The following is a 21,414-nucleotide window of genomic DNA, read 5'->3' as shown; positions in this document are numbered from 1 at the left end:
AAGGTTGATAAATTTAAAATTTTATTAGGAAAACAGGAGTTAATCAAAATATTTGCAAAGCCAAAAAACAGAGTATGTCAAATTAAAACAAAACCTGGAGAAAAAGTCGTAGAAAGAGTGTATGGATTGCCACAGAAATTAGAAGTAGCCATAGACGCCGAGATAGAAAAGTTGTTAATGAAAAAATATATTCAAAAATCAATATCTACGTGGTTAAACAATCTTAGACCAGTTATGAAACCAGATGGATCGGTTCGAGTAACAACAAATTTGATTGCACTTAATAAGTTAGTAGATTTGGATAAATATTCGCTTCCAAGTATAGAAAGAATTTTACATAATCTAAAAGATCAAAAATATTTTTCAAAGTTAGATTTAAAAGATGGATTTTTTCAAATAGAATTAGCAGAAGAAGACAGGCACAAGACAGCTTTTAGACATAAACATCATTTGTACGAATGGAATGTAATGCCAATGGGCTTTAAAAATTCGCCGGCCATATTTCAACGGTTTATGGATGATGTTTTACAAGAGGATATTGGTAAAAGATGTTTCATTTATGTTGACGATATTTTGGTTTTTGGAACACTGAAGAAATTCATGATAAAAATTTTTGTTTTTATAACAGAACGACTAAAAAATAATGATTTGCGATTAAATGAAGATAAAACTATCTACAAAAAGACATCAGTAGAATTTTTAGGACACATAATAGAATATAATAAAATAAAACCAAAAATAGAAGCTAACCAAGGTATTGATGAAATTAAACCGCCCCAAAATATAAAATCTTTACAAGAATTTCTTGGCTTTATAAATTTTTATAGAAAATTTATTCCCATGTGCTCAAGTGTTGCAGGATGCTTGTATGATTTACTCAAAAAAGATAAAAATTTTTGTTGGGGAGAACTGGAAGATAAAGCTTTTAATGAGCTTAAAACTATTATAAAATCAAATATAGCATTATATCAACCAGACTATACAAAACCATTTATACTAGAAACAGATGAGTGTAATTCAGGTGTTGGCGCAATTCTCTCACAGAGACAAGGTGAAACGATTTATCCAAAATCATATGCTTCAAGAAGACTTTTACCTGATGAGTAAACTATAGTATCAGTGAAAAGGAATGCTTAGCAGTATTATGGGGAATGGAGAATTTTAAATATTTCTTGTACGGGAATGAATTTGAAGTAATAACAGACCATAAAGCCTTAGAAGTTCTGAATAAAGGAGAAATAGGCTCTCAACGAATACAGAGATGGCTGGATAGACTTAGTCAATATAATTTCACAGTAAAATACAGAAAGGGAGTATAAATGGCCCATGTAGACTATAAATCTCGCGTATACCAAAATGATGCATAAGTTGTTAATGAAATTCAAGATTTAAATGATGACACAAAAAGGAAACTTATTAAAGATAAACATAAAAAATTAGTTCATCGTGGAGCAAAAATAGTAGCCAAAGAGCTTAAAAGGGAATATACGTGGGATATTATGGAGAAATTAGTTGAAGAAGAGTTGAAAAAGTGTATAAGATGTAAAATGTATAATCCAAAAAGAGGAAAAGCCTTTTTGTTCGTTAAATCGTTTTATACAGGAGAAAAGGTAGCTATAGACATTATAGGACCAATAAATAAACAATATATAATAACAGGAATTGATTACTTTAGTAGAAAGGGGTTTGGAAAAGTTATTACCACTAGAGATAGTCAGAAAATTGTAGATTTTATAAACGAAATTAACAAACAAATATTAATTAAAGAGTTGATAATGGATTCATCAAAAGAAAACCAAAGTAGCAAAGTAAAGAACTGGGCTATAGAGAATAAAGTAAAAGTACATTACACAACGCCCTTTCACCATCAATCAAATGGGCGTGTAGAAAGATTTAATAGAACTGTGCAGGAAGGGATTTACAAACAAGAGGGAAATCTAAATCTAAAATCAAAACTAAAAAAAATGTTAGAGGCTTACAATAATATCTGCCACTCGAAACTAGGAATGTCACCAAACGAAGCTTGTAAAAAAGAAAACGAGACAAAAATAAAAGAAAAAACAATACGAAGAAATTATTATCTTTAACAAAGCAAACGAGAATAAAGAAGTCGAAGAAGTGTTTAATGAAAACGATCAGGTGATAATAAAGAACGAATTTGCTGTAGCTAAAGGACAACCCAAGTTTAAAGATAGAGGACAGATTATAGAACGATTAGAAAATAATTCGTATATAGTATTATCGAAAGGAAGAAGGCTTAAAAGACATGCGTCTCAACTCAAAGTACTTGTATATTAGCTTATAAAAGAGGAGGGATGTTGAATATTTATAAATTTGTATTTTTATTACCCTTGAGATATCTTAAAATAAACAGCAATATTATAATTAATATTGTTTATAATATAAATCAATATTTTACAAATATATATAATTAATATATCACAATATTAGTTTTCAGTTATATTTAATTTTCAATTTGTTCTCTTCTACTTTTCAGTTTTAATATTTCTTGCACTACAATCTCACTTATTTCTTCCACACTTTTCTCAGCATCTATTACCACTACATTATCCACAAAATCTTTCATCTGTCCATACCCGTCTGCCGCTTTATATTGGAAATCCCTTGTCTCTAATATTTCATCCCCCCAATTATGTCTCTTCATTAATATTTCTACATCCGCTTCTAAGTAAAATGTTATATCCGGTTTAGGAAGAAGTCTCTCTGTCTCTACACACCAGTCAAGATCTAATCCTTTAGCGTATGAGAAGCATATGCCACTCCACGAGTATCTATCACATAATAAGATATGAGAAGATGCAGTTTTCTCTATAAAATCTCTTTTTTCGTATCTATCAGCAGTAAAAAGTAATTGTGTGGCTTCAGGGGTCAAGTCGAGTTTACCAGTTAAATATTTGTTAAGTATGTCGCCTATGACAGTATTTCTATCAGGAAAATGCATTTTGACAGTTGGTAAATTAAGATTTTTAAGTTTTGAGTAGACTGCGTTACAAGAAGTACTTTTACCACTTTTATCTAGTCCTTCGAATACTATGAACATAATCAAGGGGGTATATTTTCTTATATATATTTTTATATGTTGTGGAGGGAATTAAAATGAAGAAAAAGCGGGAAAAAATATAACTTAATAAAGAATTAATATAATAACTAATATAACCAATTAATTAACAAATGTATGTTACATATTAAGTTTATTTAAACAAACTTAAAATTATGCCAAAAACGACAAATTATGCAAAAAATGACAAATTATTTAAAGACAACAAATTATTTAAAGACGTCAAATTTATCTAATGATGCATAATACATTTATGCAATGTTAGATTATGCATAAAATAAATATAATAATAAAACACAAGACATTATAATAAAACACAATACATTACATATTAAAACATTACATAATATGACATGACATTATATTTATAAAGAACTCATAAGTTTATTTTTCTTAGTTCTTCATCTACTTTCTTTATTGTGTCCTCAGGCCCACTGACTCTTATTCCTTTCACTTCTGGATGTCTAAATATCTCATAATCATTTCCCCCTGGTTGTGTCATATCCCCAAAAAAGATCACATTTCTTATTCCTTCATTTTTAATATGCTTCAAACAATATCTCTTATCCCATCCTTTAGGAAAACAATCTATACTTATTTGTCCTCCTATTACAAAATCCATATCATCTTTATCAAATTCATTTCTCAATGCTTCTACCATTTTCTCTCTTATTTTCTCTTTCTTATCAAAATTATAAAAATCTAATCTTTCTTCTGATGAACAATTTCTACCTATTGGTGAAATATTAATCATAGAATCTCTATATTCAATAAATGTACCTCTTTTTATTGGTATATCAATTTTACTAAGATAAGAAAGACAGAAATTTACAAATTTCTTGTAAAGATCTTCTTTCATAAAATCAATAATTCTTTCTTGTTCAACAAGTTTACCATTTTTATAAAAACTTAGACCATTTTCTGGGAATGCATAATCAAAAAGAGATAGACAATTATCTCCTACTTGTTCAATTTGTTTTTCAATATTTGATCCACCTACGAAACCAATTTTGACTTTTTTTCTTAGATTTTTTAAGAGGTTCAAGATGTCCTGAGTAGCAGGACATCTTGAAGGAGTAAGAGTTCCGTCTACGTCGAATAAGAAGATGGTGTTATCTTTGGTGTATTCAGACATGATAAAAAAAGGAAATATTTTCTTTTTATATTTTTTATTTTTGATTTGTTTGTAAATAAACAAATCAAATATTCCATGAATTTATAAACCAGTGAAGTATTATTATAACTAATAAAGTATTATTATAACTATATTGCATAATAAATTATAGTTGCATAATAAATTATAGTTGCATAATAAATTATTTTGTAATGAATTTATGCAATAAGTAATATAAATTTAAAATAGAAATTTGCATAATATATTCTAGTTGCATATATAAGAATATAAATTTATTTATGCATAAATAAATTTAAATATGCATGCATAAATAATGAGATACATGTATGAAATTATTACATTTTCTTTTATTTTTAAAATGTTTGCAGTATTTGTTCACATGGCCCATTATCACAGAATATCTTCCATATCCCCACAAATATAGGAAATTCTTCTAATTTCTTCTCTATCAATACATAATTATACACACAATTCACTGTCCCCACTCCTTGTATCTTCTGATTCCCTATTCTTTCTTCAAATTCCCCTTCACTAATATTTTCCTCTGCTTTAGCCTTCCCATATTTATAATTCCTCCCACTAGTAATAGACACTATTAAGTCTGCTATCCCACATGATTCAAAAAGAGTCAATGAAGATGTACTAGGGTAAAATGTCTCTAGAAACTTCTTCATTTCTAAGAATCCTCTTCTTAAATAGAAGATTGATGTGTTCTTTGAACACCCTAATCCTTCTGTGACTCCGTATCCTAAAGCTATTATGTTTTTTAGAGATCCACAAAGTTCTACTCCTATTAAATCTTTAGTACAAGATATCTTGTATGCTTCACTAGTTAGTAATGAGTATAATATTTCTTTGTCTGATTCTTTAGAGTATCCCAGTGTCCCTTCACTTTTATATAAAATGTCACCATTTATTCCTCGTGCTACATCTCTGGCTATATTTGCCCCCATGAGTGTATTAGTAGTACACTTGAATATTTTATTAATATGTTCACTTACAAGACTAAATGAACCATAATTTCCTCCTTCTTTGTATGTACTTTTATACACATTATCTTCTTGCTGAGAGCATTGTCCATCTCGAGCATATTTTCCATCATCTTTATACACATTCTTATCTTTATATACACTTCCTTCTTTATGCACATTATCTTCTTTATACACATTTCTTCCATCTTGAACATATTCCGCTTCTTGAGGATACACATTCCCTTCTAGTACTCCTTTGATTACTGACAGTACTATTATGTCTTCTTTCAAATGTGGTATGAATTTATACAGGGTGTTTATAAATTGATGAGGCAGTGCCACTATAATAATATCAATATCCTTAAATGATTCCTCTTTGTCTGTATACTTGATATTATCCCCTAATTTTATATTAGGGAGATATTTCTTATTCTCATGTTCTTTGTTTATTAAATCAGACATGGTCTGATTATTATATTCTTCCTGTATACCCCAGATGATAATATCTTTATTAAATTTGTCCTTGTTTTTTAGTACATTTTTTGAGATCATGTGTGCTACTGTAGTGCCCCAGTTACCTGTACCAATGATTCCTATATTCATCAAGTCTATAATGAGGGTTTTCTTAAAATATAAATTTATTATGATATTCTAAAATTATACATTTATATTTATTTTAAGTTTACTAATATTTATTTAAATATATTTTATATTTATTTTAAATATATTTTATATTTATTTTAAGTTTATTTATTTTATGTATAGTTTGTTTGTATGTCAATAAAATAAGATTAACTTTAAATTATAATAAGGTCAACTGTAAATATAATAAGATTAACTTTAAATTATAATAAGGAAATTACAATAATGTTCAATTATAATAAATTTTATATCTTTTATATATATGATACTATAAGGCATGATACTATAAGGCTTATTTTATTTGGTTGATTATGTCTTGTGTCATATTCTCAAGTTCTACTAAATTCTCCACTATACAATCCTTCACTGATATTGTCTTGTCACATCCCACTCTGAGATACATGAAGTCGTCTTTAGGGTGGAGGACACTGTAAGCACTAAAGAGGCATCTTGGATCTTTAGTAAGTTTCTCTGAGAGGGAGCTCCCTAGGGTGTGTGTCTCATTGTGGATTTTGATCTTTACAGTGTTCTCTGTAGATTTATCATAAGAAATTTCTATGGGCATAATCTGGAAAATGAAGGGTAAATTTTAATATCTCTCATATTTATTCTTATCTTTCTTCTCATTCTTCATGTGGAATATGCAGCATATCTTACTCTTCTTCTTATTCATGTGCTCATTGTCCACTGTGTCTTGAGAGAAGGAGACACTCTTTCTTTTTACTAGAGCGAGAGACTTGAGTGTCTGAGTTTGAGTACTCGTCATGGGATAACAAAGATAAACAAATAAATCTAATAATTAAATAAGATTTATTAGATTTATAAGATTTATTAGATTTATTATAATATACTTACATAATACATTATATAATAATACAATATTATCAAATACATTAAATACATTATTAATATTTAATTATTTAGTTTATTCTTATAATTGATATATTCCCTACATACTCCCCTTTCTTATACTTTATTACTTCTTCTGTATTATTAAATACTATTATATTGAATATTCCCCTGTAGTCTGAGTCCCCCACTCCCCCTAGGCCATGATATTTAGTACTGAACACATAAATAAAATACTCCTTAGTGACTTGCATCTTGAAGCCCACGCTGATCAGGCCGCCCTTATTTGGGTCTATAAACCCATCTTCATAAGCAAAACATTTATAAATACCATTAATATTCTGAATCTTAGAGGCGCCAGGAAGATACTCAATTTTGAACATAAAACTAAGGGTAAGAAACTTATCATTATAGTATAAAAGATATATTATATATTATATATTTTATAATATTAAGATATATTTTATTTATGCATTTATGCATTTTTATTTAAATATTTTTCATTTTTAAAAATAGCATGAATAATGAAATAATTAATTGAACATAGTTCATCTTGAATTTGACTAACTCTCCTTCTGGTAACCAAATCATGATCTAACTAGACAAATCATGTCTCTCTAGATCTAGACAAATCATTTCTCTTAGACAAATCATGTCTAAGATCTAGAGAGACATCAAACTTCTCTTTTTGATCAAATTTCATTTGTCAATTAAAAATTCAGGGAAATTAATTTATCAAAAGACATACTATAATATCTAAAATATATCTATAATATTTTTATTTATTATTTATTATTATATGATTGGTTAGTGTAAATATAAATAAATTAATATTTCCCCTTAATAATGAATACAGATAAATCCATGAATACATCCATAAATGATAATACATCCATGAATACATATATTTATGAAAAAGAATATAAGAAATCTATAAGTCATAATTCACAGTACTGGTCAGAAAAGGCTAAACTCATCTCCTGGTCTAAAGATTTCTCTGAAGTCTTCAATAATGACTTCTCTAATTCTAAATGGTTCACTAATGGGAAACTTAATGCTTGTTACAATTGTATAGACAGACATGTCTCTAAATATCCCAATAAAGTAGCCATAATCTACACTGATAATGATAACCAGATCACAGAGTATACTTATAAACAGTCACTAGATATTATATGTAAGATATCTAGTGTACTAAAAGATAAATTAAATAAAGGAGACTGTGTCACTATTTATATGCCTATGTGTCCTGAGGCAGTGTTCAGTGCACTGGCTTGTACTCGACTTGGGATTGTACACAATGTAGTGTTTGGAGGGTTTAGTAGTAGAAGTTTGAGAGTGAGGATAGAAGATTCTAAGAGTAAATATGTAATAACATGTGACGTCATTAAGCGAGGAAAAACCGAGATAAATTTCCAAAGAGTAGTACAAGAAAGTCTCATAAACAATACTAAAATTGATAATAATACATTAGATTATACAGTATCTACTAAAATTGATAATAATACATTAGATTATACAGTATCTACTAATATTGATAATACAATAGATAATAAAGTAGATAATACAGTATATACTAATTTTGATAGTAAAGTAAAAGACATTCTTATATTCGATTTTGAAAATACTAAAGATAATATTGTAAATTTAGTGGATATTGGTGTAAATGTCATCTATTGGTCAGATGTAAAGAACTTACCTTCTAAATTTGTAGATCCTGTGAGTGTCGACTCAGAAGACATTCTCTTCTACTTGTACACAAGTGGATCCACTGGTAAACCAAAAGGGATGATCCACACAACAGGCGGATTTCTAGTCTACGCAGCCTTAACTACTAGAGAATGTTTCAACTTAAAAGAAAATGACATCTTCGCATGTACTGCAGATATAGGCTGGATTACAGGACACACTTACTCATTCTATGGTCCACTACTAAATGGTATTACTACTGTCTTATTTGGTGGTACACCAGTATACCCTGATTATTACCGTCTCTTTCTACTAGTAGATAAATTAAAAATTACTCAACTTTATACTGCCCCTACAGTAGTAAGGACATTACAGAAGTACTTTAGTACTAATAAAATGGAGAAGAAATATGATTTATCAAGTTTAAGACTACTGGGATCAGTAGGGGAGCCAATAAATAAAGAAGCTTATAAATGGTTTACAGAGGCATTTAATAATTTACATATTGTTGATACATATTGGCAGACTGAGACAGGAGGGATAATGATAGCACCCTTGCCTAATACAGTGATAGGGCAACCAGAGTGTGCATCTTTACCATTTTATGGGATAGAAGTATCAATAATAAAGCCCAATAACACCAACATAGATAGACATATCTATGTTGGTGTTCAAGATAATGTTAGTAATAGTTTGGTAGATACTGCAAATATTAATAATTATGATACTACTACTAGTAGATCTAATACAATTGAAATAGATCATGTTGATTTAGTGGAAACAGATCCATTTGAATTGGGTCATGTGGTAATTAAGAAATCTTGGCCTGGTATCTCAAGAGGTGTCTTAAATGATAGAAAAAGATACTTAAACTCATACTTCTGTTATAAAGACTGTTATTTCACAGGTGATGAAGGTTATAAAGATTCAGATGGTCTCATTTGGATCAGAGGTAGAGCAGATGACGTCATAAATGTATCAGGGCATCGTCTAAGTACTGCAGAATTAGAAAGCGCTGTATGCGGCGACAAACATGTCGCCGAATCTGCTGTCGTCTCTGTAGATGACGAGATCACAGGGCAGGCTATAAATATCTTCATAGTACTAAAAAGAGAAGTAGAAGAAGAAATAGTCACTAAATCTGTAAGGAATACTCTAAGGAATAAAATAGGGAGATTAGTACATCCTAAGAATATTTATATATGTAGAAGTTTACCGAAGACTGCTACTGGGAAGATAATGAGAAGAGTATTGAGAGATATAATATTGGGGAAAGTGAGTGAAGATTTAAGTACTTGTGTTAATAGTGAAGTAGTACAAGAAATAAAGAAGGGATTTACTAAAATATGAGGAAAAAAAAATAAACATGAATTTTAAAAAAATATTTATAATATTTGCTGTAAGTAAATATTTGACATGTCAAGATTTATAATTTTATTTGATATGTCAAGATTTATAATTTTGTACAATACATCTGTAAATAATTATAGCATAAATATTATAGATACAAATATATTATAAATATTACAAATATTATAAAAATTTTATAGTATAAATATTTCCCTTTTTTTTACCCCCATCTTTCTTAAGTAATATCATAAATATTTATGGTGTGGATTCCAGAAAGAGAAATCCATAGAAGATCGGGTGGTCTAGAGTTTATACTTGAGATCATTAATCTTCTGACATTTTACAGTAATGTTTTAAAAATATGTACTATAATTACAAAAGAAATAGTAAACTGAGTATAAAAACTCAGAACATTTTCTTATAAATATAAGAACAGTCAGACTTATAAAATACTCTACATTTATTTATAGTCTTCGTACACGAGAAATTTACTTTTCTTATCTATGAATATTACACATTTAATCAAAGACATATTTTATTGAATTGATAAATTAAAATTCTTTCTCTTTAATATACATCTCCATTTTCCTCATAGCCATTCCTCTATGACTAATCAATCTCTTCACATCATTTGATAAATCACTATACGGAATATCAAACCCATCAGGTACAAAAAACCCATCAAACTCACAATATTCATTTTTTTCTCTTTTAACAATTTTCCCTTTTAAATTTCCATTAAACAATTTAAAAATTTTTAACTTTTCATTACCTAATCCTATAACACAACTTAATTTTGTATCTCTACCTATTTTTGATACTAAATTTTCTATACAATCAATACCAATACTTAAAAAATCTTTACCATACGGACCAGGGAACCCGTTTAAAGCTATTATTTCTATACTTGTATCGTCGACCATTATCCATTTATCGGGATATATTTGACAAGCAGTTTTAAGTTTATGGAGAGCTATTTGGTCTTGAGTACCTTGGATTTCTGTAAGAGGAATGTTTAATTGAGAGAAGTTTAAGTTGTAATTGTCGACTACTTCTTTGAATTTTAAGAAACTTGAAGTGACAAAATATATCAGCATGGGGTAATAAAGATAACGAGTTATAAAAAAATAATATTATATTAAAAAAAAATATTACTGAATGAAAATACTTGTTATTTGATACTTTATTATATTTTTAGACATGTTTGATTATTATTAAAAAAAAAATAAAAATTTGTTTTTTATATGTCATAGTAACACGTGTAAAATGTATTTGTATGATATTATAAAGTCAAAAAAGGAAGATATAACTACTTTTATATCTTGTTGCACAAGATTACGTGTATAAATAAGTGGTCCATATTTATTTAAAATAAATTTGTCGCACTAGCTTATTTTTATAAATAAGTATCTCATACATGTTAAATATCATGATATTGTGATCTTTAGATACTCTGACTTGATAATAAAATCAAAACCAAGATTATTTTTATAGGTTGTGTAATAACACCAACAAAAAGATGATGATTGTTTGAGAATATAATAAAAACTAGAGAATGTTTATAACATAATTTACGAGATGTATAAAATACGGATAAAGTGAAAATTGAAGAGAGATTGTAAGTCTTTATTACTTTGAGTTAAGTGAATGATCTAATCACATATATTATACATATAATGAGAACAAGGTGTAATTTCTTACTATTGGTTGTCAAACTTATCATTCAACATAATCGGTATTTCGCCGTATAGCTACTATGATAATATGCGAATTAGAAATTTATATAAAAAATCTATATGGAGGAAAAATAACAATATTTAATCTAATATAAAATTTTCATTTATCCATATTTTGTGATTTATTTTATTCTCGTATCTTTTTAATTACTATTTCTATATGACTTATCGTTCGATTTCAATGCACCATAAGCTATATCAGATCTATCTAGAAAAAATACTATCAACGGGAGACTCAAGTTTCACTTAATATCCTACTCTTAGTAAATTCTCTTTTACAGTTCGGAAAAACAGATCGTAAATTTTTTTATCATAATGGGTAAATCCAAGAAGTGTGTTTAAAAATTTTTTGACACAAACAAAAATATTAAAAAAAAATCCCATACGGCAAGGGAACTCAACTCATCAAATGCTTGTATCGTCGATCATTGTCGATTTATCGGGATACATTTGACAAGCTCTTCTGAATTTTAAAATGAGCTATTTCTTCTTTAGTAACTTGATTTTTGAATGTCGATGTTTAATTGTTGACAATTAAATCGAATGTCAGATTGCGAAATTTTTAGTATTTAATGTTGCGAAATTAAACATCATGAAAAAAAAATAAATTATACAAGTACATAAAAAATTATATTCAGGTGTTTAATCATAATAGTAGATAGATAAACTTTTTTTATAGAGCTAAACAAAGTATTTAGCCTAAATTACTAAACATAAAGAATCTAATATAATTATAGTAGCACAGAAATAATTTATAATATCTACTAATATAAACATTCTTTATTAATTTAAAAATCAATTTATATTGAACCAATGTTTATTGTATTATTATTAAAATATTTATCATAGCATATCGTAGGAAATGTAATATAGAATAGTATGAATGCATATGTAAATTGCGAATATAGAGTATCAGATTTTTTATATAAATAAAAAAATATTAACTTTTGTCATATATCTATTTACTAAAAAATAGGTCATTATCAAAACTTAAAAAAATATGAAAAAAAAACAGTATAATTAGATATCTGTCTTATACTCTCGTCAATTCCAAAGATATTAATTTTACTACGTAAAAAAAACAAGAATATCAACCATAGACGAAAAGAATTTAGTAATGTTTTTTAAATGATTTAATTCACAACTTAAATAATTTAGTATGCAATAGAACTAGTTTATATATAAATTATAACACTCAATTTGACTTATTAAATATTCAAATCGGGTTGACTATAAAATAACTTATCAATATGACATAGAATACATCCATGTTAGTTATTCGCCGCCATTTTATACATCTGCGTCGATATGAAAAAGCCCGAAATTTTGATAATATTAATTGTAATCAATTTAAAGGTTTTAAAATTATAGACTATTGATTGGGAAACAGTGCATTTGGTGAAATAATTTTGAATTCAACAGTACAAGATTTAATGAATATTATTACATTGGCCGAAAATACTACTAGTAAAGTATCAAGGCGAAAGCAATGTCAAAGTTTTCTACATATGTTTAAAGATTTTTTAAATTTTATGGCAATGACCAGCCTTGTGTAGGTAGACTTTCAATCTAAGGAATCTACTACCTCCCTTCTTAGTAGTTGATAGTTTTTACGATAGAGACGGGCGCTAAGCCCATTCATATGCACAAATTGAGATTCGCGGGAAGGAGTACTAGTATCAGATTATGTTATATCCTAATTTTCGTCGTTGATTTTCCCCACTTTTACTTTTCTTATGATACATAAAGACCAGTTAATGTCTTAACTGGTCTTAAAGTCTATTACGTCAAAAAACGCCCGAACAAATAAATCGCTAAATACATGACATGGTCGCAAATGAATATGAACAGGTATATATGCGCAATCATACTTATAATTCGTAAAAAAGATCATATTGGTCTTCCAATAAGACGCAATTTTACTGTATATTTCTATGCTATAGATGTCAATGATATTGCAAAGAGAGGAGTTGCTATATTTTCTTGCAAGAATAAAATCATGTGCACTTATACCTTACAAAATGCTGTTTTATAGGAATATGTATTGTATTTGCAATATATATCTAGTTGAAACTAGATAATCAAAATCAGCTATAAACTTAAGAAAAAAATAAATGATTTCCTTTATCAAAAATTTCTTAGCATAAGTCGATCTATGATCGCTAAATTCTCTAACTTCGACTTCACAATATCTAGAGTCAGTTCAATATTTTTAAACGCTTTAAAGTATAAAAATCCACCTCTGCTCGTCCTTGGCGTTAGGAAATCTAAAAATTTATTCTTGATCCAGATAAGCCTCCAGCTAAATTCGTTAAATAAAATTCTGTGGTTTATTTCAAACTATGGTCTATTTCATGATATTGATAAAATCAGTTAAGACAATGATTAGCAATAAATAATCTTAACTTATGACTTCAAATCCTGTCTGAAATATAACAAGACTAGATGAACGAGATTTGTTTTATATAATGAGCTCTGAAATTTAAACGATTTGTCTATAAATCCACCCTAAAAAATATCTTTGTAACTGCGCAGCACCATAAGCTAAATAAACTTGTATATTAATAAAATAGCGTAATATCTCAAAGCAAGTACACGCACATATAAATCTAAACCAATTTGATATTGTAACATTGGCTATGATAGTACCAATAATTTCTCAATTATATAGAAGACACAGAAAGTCAACATGTGATGAATTTGTCATTATAAAGGCTTCAATCGCCAAAAGATCTTTGCGCCTTGATTCTAGCAAATTACTGATAAAGAAACCCCCACGAAAAATATTGGGCATTTGATTTTAAACTGGATGACAACTAGTTCCTATAGTTAATTCACTACAGATGGTTATATAGATCATGTTGCTTGGCTAATGTTAAGAAATAACATGCGAGATATAAATTGAGTTTGGTTTTTACAGCGCCGCGAAGTTTCCCCGCACTCCTACGGCAATATGACTGTCTCTTGGCACTTCATAGTCTTATTCGAGTTGCACAAACAAGCGTTCAATTGTAAAGTCTAAATTGAATGTAGAGGAGAAACTAAGATAAAATTGTTTTATTTCAGGAGAACACATCGAAATGGAGGACGTGTAGATAAGTTGAGACTTTAATGTGATGACGAATTATCTACAGACAATTAAGCGGAAGCCATGCGAAAAGTCTCATCCAACTCAATGATAAAGATAAGATTGCCTTAGATGTCCAACTTTTAATCGACTACATTGTGAAATATAAATTTAATTACTCTTTTAATTCAAACATAATAGATATCTCAAATTTATATTGTAAATATCTCGAATTTCTATTGTAAAATCTCGAATTTATATTGTAAATTTGTTTTTAAAGAACTCTAAAACTTAAGAGGAAGAAGATCATCCCTTGCACCAAATCAAGAAGTTCTTTTTTTTTTGAATAAAGTGGAATGCTATGACAGAGAATACAGACTCAATTCTGCCTAAAATCGACAAATACACGATGGAAGGAGATCATCTGTAAAGAGTTCTATAAAGCGAGTATCTTCTAGAGCCATGATATGACTTAATACAATATTGTAAACAAGATAATTTATAAAAAACTTCTTGAGATAAATAAATGACACATGAGCAAATAGTTGACTTATGAAATATTTCTACAAGTAACGGCGTCTTTTAGCACTGCGAATCCGCTGGTATGCCATACAGCAGTTTGATGTATTTCTGAGAAGATAAGATTAAATCAAATTGAGTAGAATACATTGTCCAAACAGATTACTCCTGTCTTAAATTAAATCTAAGGAAAGCCACGGGACTAAGATAATTTGCCCAGATAAAGTTATGTCCATTGAGATGCTAACATTCCCCTGTCGGGCTATCTCTAATATAGAAACTAGTATATATTAAAACAAGACCAATAGTAGCGAGAACAATGTTCTACCAAGTATAAAATTAGAGAAAGATATCTGCTCTCTGGGGATATAGTGCTAAGATAATAAGTTACACTAGAGAGTAAGCTTTATTCAATACAAGTAGATCTTGCTAAGGGGCCGAAATATCTCAAGACTAACCAACTTACCAAGCATCCTCGACTAAGACACAAAATAGACAGATTTCTTATAGATCTCTTTATACTAAGATACATAAATATGAAGATATTGTGTCACAATTTTCATGAGATATTTTATTGTACTGCTTGATATCTCGGGTTAGCCTCATTTCAATCAGTTTAGGAGGGCATATTTCTAAATAAGAAAAAGCACAATTCTGTAGTAGATAGCACAATCAGCAAACCAATAGGCCCTTACTGACATAAAACTCTTAATGATAATAAAAAAAGACGGCCATACTTCACTGGAAAAGATTTATATTACAAGTTTGAACCTCAAGGTAAATTTATACGGAGAAAGGGGTTCTTTATATCAAAAATAAGGCCAGTTTCGCCTGATAAATCTAAATCTCTTATTATTAAGACTAAAAAAAGAAACAAGTCATCATATCTGCACTTATAATCAAGTAAACTCTTACTTAAATTGTAAAAAACAATTATGTATCTAACATCTCTTCTTTACAAGAAACTTAAGAATGTTTTGGTGGTAAATCATCGACTAAGATACAGTTAATTCTTACCTACTGATCTCTAAATGTATAAACATTCTAAAGAACTAGAATATCACCTATCATCAAGAAATATTAAAGTTATGGATGGAATATAATCTAATCTGGGGAAATATGAAACAAGAATTGTGCTGTGAAGCGAGTTAGAGATTTAGAAAAATTTACGAGCTTAAATCATTCTTGATCTCATGAGTACAAGTGAAAAGTTGATGCCAACAAATGGCCGAAATATACGCAGGATGAGAATAAATTAAAAAGAAGGCTTGTTTCTAATATTCGTATATAATAAAAAGGGAGGCAAAATCTGTATGATCAAAATATAAAAAACGATGTTTATATTGAAAAAGGGAAACCATAATAGTAAGCTCATTTTTTTTAAAATGAATGCAAATCTCAATTAAATATTTACAATACATGCGATGAAGATGACATAAATATCTAGGGGTGTATTTTACAGCGTGCATTTTGTAAATTAACCAGTACATCAACTTAAAATACAATATGGCAATTCCCAATTGTCATTCCCGTAATATTACACGAAGACAAAAAAATATGCTCTCGACTATAAATAAATGCTATAATCCTCATTTTCTGCAACCTAAAAAGACATTTTTACTGTGCCTATTTTAAATTTCGGCGAAATGTATCTTTGGTCGTGTGAAGACAAGAGCTTATGGAATAATATGAAGATGCCAGCTATCTTCAGGTCTACGTTTTTTTGCGTTATAATTTACTGTGTAAAAAAATATTTCTATATTAAATTATGTAGACAGTTGTAAGGGGTATGACATCAAATAAAAAATTTTTATAAATATCTTTAAGCACTTAAAAAAAGACATTTTTATACTTTGATCGCAGCTTAACTATCATATAATTAGGCAATGTAATAAAGCGCTATAAAAAATATAATTGATCAAAAAATGCGCCAAGATTTTGACCTTAAAGCAGTTTCTTTCTGATTGGAGCATAAGAAACATGATGTATAAACTAAGTACATGAGGCAGTATTTATTTTAGAATAATTATCGTATTTTGGCTTATAACAGATTATTAGAATTTATATAAATATTATATATATGATGATATTATTTGACGACATTTATACTACTCTTAATATCATAAAATAATATGTTTAATATTCAAATGATAATTATTTTGTTATGTTTTGACAGCTTCGTTCGTAATATCTGCTGTTTGAAATGACATAACCTGTTTTTGGCAAATATAGAATGATTAATCTATCAAAAATATTCCTACATAAAACTCTCTTTCGACTTTTCAGGATACTAAAATCAAAAGTAAAACTTGAAATTTTTAAGATAAAAAAATACTAAAAAGATTAATAATAACTTTTAAGCGCAATTTTTGTATAAATACAACAAAAAAATTTTAAAATTCTTTATAATTTTGAAATTAGAAATAAATCATGTTTATTGTAAATTTAAGTATCAACAAAATATATATTTAAAAAACTAAAAAAATGGAAATATTCATAAGCACTATAAATTTATGATCTTGGTGCATTTATAATGATGTTTATTTTACTTCAAAAATATAGTACTAGAAAAAAAAAACCATCAAACGTAAAAAAATATGCATAATATTCAAACAGAAATGTTTGCAATTATCTAATTTTACAGTATTTTATATATAGATATTATTAAATGTTTCCTTAGTATTTTTAGTAGACAAAATGTTCAAATTTCATTTAGAACTTTAATAAATTTTAGACATTTAAATTGGTCGTATTTCTTTGATAAATTGGTCTTCTTTAGGTTATAAATTAGTGTTTATCATAAGAATAAAGTAGTGATTCATAACAATTTTACTTTTGATATACTATATGGTATGTAATTTTTCTACGAATATGAACCTATTTTGCAGCATTATTAGAAAATATCGTTTACAGTATAAAAACATCATTTGTGGCAACTAATATTTCTTTGTAATGATCATGTACATTAGAATTAACCTTTCGGTTTATACAAATATATAAAAAAATATATTTGATCAGATAAGTGGTATTTAAAATTGATTATATGTTTGAATAGAAAACACAACCTTTTATGTATAATACAATTATATTTTATCGGTAAACAGAATGATCAAATAGATATATGATCTTATTAATTAGCTAAATAAAAGGTTTTAGTAATTTTCTAAGTTAATAAACAATTTATTTTGAATAACAATGAAATAGATATTTGATTTTATTTCTAACTAAACAAAAGGTAACAGTAATTATAGTTAATAAACGATTTATTTCGACTAACAATGAAATAGATATTTGATTTTATTTCTAACTTAAATAACGGTTTTAGTAATTATCTAATAAAATAAACAATTTATTTTGAATAACAATTAAATAGAAATTTGATCTTATCAATTAGATAAATAAAAATTTTAGTATTTATCTAATAAAAACGAAAGAATTATTTTGATTTTTTTCTTCTCAATATTTTTTGATTTTCCTTGACAAAATTCATTTCATTTTTAATCTTTATATAAATATCATATAAAAGTATTCTATTTTCTTCGTTATAATCATCAATCATTATATAACATCTAAAAAGGCTAGTATAAACCAAATAATCAATTATTTTGTTAACACATGTCGGTGAAATTATAGGATGTATAAAGATTGAAAGTATTGTTTTGATGCATTTTATAACAAACATATCAGTTTTTTGTTTATTGAGATGATTATTGTATAAATTACTGACATCAAAACAAAGTTTATTACAAACTTTCAGTATTATCTTTAGTCTTTCCTTGTATTCAATAACTTCCTCTTCAATACTAAAATTTTTATATCTCTTTTTGTATTTTTTCAAATTATTGTAGGATTCGAGTTCCGAATTAATTTCGTCGTGTATTTTTAATTTATAATATTCTTTAGTAACACCTTCATTATACAAGTCGTTTTTAATCGAATTAGTAGCATTAATATTCTCGAGTAATATTCTAAATATGTATAAATTTTGCATGGGGATATAAAAAAGAAAAAATATTTGATATTAAGTCAATCGTTTTTTAAACGTTAAACTTGTTGATTTAAAATTATTTTTTGCTAAAAACTACTTTTGAATTTTATTTTTGTCTATAAAAGAATCGAAAAGGATTTAGATTTTTAATTAAATACTATATCATTTTTAGGTACATGACCGTTTGGAACCCGCTTTGGGAAAATGAACCCGCATTGAAAAAATTCAAAAAAAAGGGAAAAATAAAAAAAATTATAAAAAAGGGAAAAATAAAAAAGGGACTTAACGATTTATTTTAAATAATGACAGAAGACAATTTATCCGGTGATTTTTGGGAATTTGGAAAGCCCAGTGAAACTGTAAAAGGTACTCATAGTGTTCTTATTTGTTTTGTTAGATCGAATTTCTTATAGAAATGAGCGAAAACCAACTAAATTATATGGTGTTGTGAATTAGAATCGCTAGAAGTTATAGCATTTATGGAGGGATTCTTAGTACTGTGCTCCATCCCTTTACTTAGCTAATGTGGCATCATATGCTATCCATTGATTAGAGATCATAATAGAAACAGGTTATACATTTCTTGTATTACCTCAAGGAAAAAGCAGTATGCCTACTAGTTACAGAAACGAGCAAGGCGACGACTCTTCAGCATCAAATGTTTCCAAAATAAAATTTTCATTTATTTCCATGTTTAAAAACATTTCATCACTAAAAAGCTCATCTTCTTCAACAAACATTGTTTTTGCCAATTTTGCCATTTTTTTAAAGGGGGTCCTTTAAAATTTCAATGCGGGTTCATTTTCCCAAAGCGGGTTCCAAACGGTCATGTACCCATTTTTATTATTATTTTAAAATTTTATGTCGAATATTTAACTTTTTAAAAACATTTATATATTTCACGTGCAAATGTTCAGATCACATGTAATATCATTTAGGCGCCAAAGAAACTTTTCAAAAATCCTCAAACAGTAAAAATTACTATACTTTAGCTTTGGCACAATATTCAATAGTCTTATGATAGTAAAAGGCTCTGATACGTTTGTATAAAATAGTACAAAATAATTATTTGATGATTTTAGTAATATAAAAGGCTCCAATATAATTTTAGCAGACAGTTATTATTTATATAAAAATATGTTCTTTATCAATAACATAAGGTCATGTAAACCCAATTCAAAAAAAATATAACCATTTACATGTTTTGTATTGTAAATTCATACTAACCGAAGTCTCAGATGTTAAATGTTTAAAGACGACTGTGTATAGATTAAGAAAAGATCATGACAAAACATGGTTTAATATAATATATTTGTTGATCGTTAAAAAGCATTAAAATAATAGATGCTGTTGCAAATTTGTAGTAGTTGAATAGATTTGAACCTCTCTTGCCTAAAATTCTAAAATTTCAATTTTTATCCTAAACCCAAAATTAGTTGAAATACAAACGTACAGTAATACTAAACATGTTTTGTCTTGAAAATTCAATTTTTATAAAGTTCTTATTAAATCTTAATTTTATTAATTTTTTGGAAATATTTAAATCGTATGCATATATATATATCTAATACTTTTTTTGCGACTAAATGTATCTAGATAATAAAAAATCATGCTATTATATATAAATTTATGATTTCCTTTTAAAGGAAAATAGTGTAGCAGCAAAAAAAGAGCTCGAAAAAGGACTAGCATTTTTACATTCTAAAAATACCTAATGTGTTTTTATGCTCTTTTCACATACCAAAATGTCTCAATTGAGGTGCGACTATGCTTTTCAGTAGAACAATATTAAGAACCCATCTGAATATGAACAAAAGTAATTAAATTTTTAAACAAAACTTCATAGCGTTAAACACTTAATTCAAACACAATAAAACAATTTACAAAAAATATTTATCAAAATATGTACAAAACTTGAAAGTGTGTAAAAAGAAAAAGTTTCTATCGACCAAAGATTTAGATAAAAGCCAACAAAAGATTGAAAAAGACCTACGCACGAGCAACCCCTGGTTTTGGAGGGGAGTTTTTTTTTCATTTAAGAAATAAATCATAATTCACTGTGACAAAACAAAAACGTTGGATCATATAACTGTAAGTTATTAAATATCAGAAATATCAAATTGTTACGTGAATGTAGAAATTAAGAGCTCAGTACGTTTATCTAATACTTTGTAATTAATAAAACAGCCACAGAAAAATAATCAAAAAACATTTGTTAAACAACTCCGTCTTTTAATCTTGTAGACCTATGTGCGTAAATAAAGAAGCGATATAAAATACACGTATATCAAGCGGTATATTGCATTGATGTTTAAACATTAAAGAATTATATCACGAGCTAAAATCGAAATTTTTATTAAACAAAAAAAAGTTGAATATTAAAAACTTA

General features: G+C 27.5%; 8 protein-coding genes across 8 annotated transcripts; 1 reads left to right on the top strand and 7 right to left on the bottom strand.

Annotated features, from left to right (window-relative positions):
* Window positions 1–2,464: 2,464 nt before the first annotated feature.
* On the bottom strand, window positions 2,465–3,061 carry VNE69_09105 (thymidylate kinase; the record flags this gene model as incomplete). The annotated part of the gene is made up of 1 exon (XM_065474623.1): window positions 2,465–3,061. The coding sequence occupies one exon, from the start codon at window positions 3,059–3,061 to the stop codon at window positions 2,465–2,467; it is 597 nt and encodes a 198-aa protein (XP_065330695.1).
* A 394-nt stretch (window positions 3,062–3,455) lies between these two features.
* Window positions 3,456–4,214, bottom strand: VNE69_09104 (phosphomannomutase; the record flags this gene model as incomplete). Its single annotated transcript, XM_065474622.1, has 1 exon — window positions 3,456–4,214. One exon carries the CDS (start codon window positions 4,212–4,214, stop codon window positions 3,456–3,458), a length of 759 nt encoding a protein of 252 aa, XP_065330694.1.
* Window positions 4,215–4,567: 353 nt separating this feature from the next.
* VNE69_09103 (glycerol-3-phosphate dehydrogenase [NAD(+)]) lies at window positions 4,568–5,788 on the bottom strand (the record flags this gene model as incomplete). The annotated part of the gene is made up of 1 exon (XM_065474621.1): window positions 4,568–5,788. One exon carries the CDS (start codon window positions 5,786–5,788, stop codon window positions 4,568–4,570), a length of 1,221 nt encoding a protein of 406 aa, XP_065330693.1.
* Window positions 5,789–6,119: 331 nt separating this feature from the next.
* Window positions 6,120–6,392, bottom strand: VNE69_09102 (DNA-directed RNA polymerases I and III subunit; the record flags this gene model as incomplete). Its single annotated transcript, XM_065474620.1, has 1 exon — window positions 6,120–6,392. One exon carries the CDS (start codon window positions 6,390–6,392, stop codon window positions 6,120–6,122), a length of 273 nt encoding a protein of 90 aa, XP_065330692.1.
* Window positions 6,393–6,747: 355 nt separating this feature from the next.
* Window positions 6,748–7,059, bottom strand: VNE69_09101 (deoxyuridine 5'-triphosphate nucleotidohydrolase; the record flags this gene model as incomplete). The annotated part of the gene is made up of 1 exon (XM_065474619.1): window positions 6,748–7,059. One exon carries the CDS (start codon window positions 7,057–7,059, stop codon window positions 6,748–6,750), a length of 312 nt encoding a protein of 103 aa, XP_065330691.1.
* A 511-nt stretch (window positions 7,060–7,570) lies between these two features.
* Window positions 7,571–9,715, top strand: VNE69_09100 (acetly-coenzyme A synthetase; the record flags this gene model as incomplete). The annotated part of the gene is made up of 1 exon (XM_065474618.1): window positions 7,571–9,715. One exon carries the CDS (start codon window positions 7,571–7,573, stop codon window positions 9,713–9,715), a length of 2,145 nt encoding a protein of 714 aa, XP_065330690.1.
* A 551-nt stretch (window positions 9,716–10,266) lies between these two features.
* VNE69_09099 (inosine triphosphate pyrophosphatase) lies at window positions 10,267–10,812 on the bottom strand (the record flags this gene model as incomplete). Its single annotated transcript, XM_065474617.1, has 1 exon — window positions 10,267–10,812. The coding sequence occupies one exon, from the start codon at window positions 10,810–10,812 to the stop codon at window positions 10,267–10,269; it is 546 nt and encodes a 181-aa protein (XP_065330689.1).
* A 7,661-nt stretch (window positions 10,813–18,473) lies between these two features.
* Window positions 18,474–19,028, bottom strand: VNE69_09098 (uncharacterized protein; the record flags this gene model as incomplete). Its single annotated transcript, XM_065474616.1, has 1 exon — window positions 18,474–19,028. The coding sequence occupies one exon, from the start codon at window positions 19,026–19,028 to the stop codon at window positions 18,474–18,476; it is 555 nt and encodes a 184-aa protein (XP_065330688.1).
* Between the last annotated feature and the right edge of the window lie 2,386 nt (window positions 19,029–21,414).

Source organism: Vairimorpha necatrix, chromosome 9, assembly GCF_036630325.1.
Source record: "Vairimorpha necatrix chromosome 9, complete sequence".
Taxonomy (NCBI): Eukaryota; Fungi; Microsporidia; family Nosematidae; genus Vairimorpha; species Vairimorpha necatrix.
Note: the sequence above shows the minus strand (reverse complement) of the source record. Positions and strands in the feature narration are given on the sequence as shown.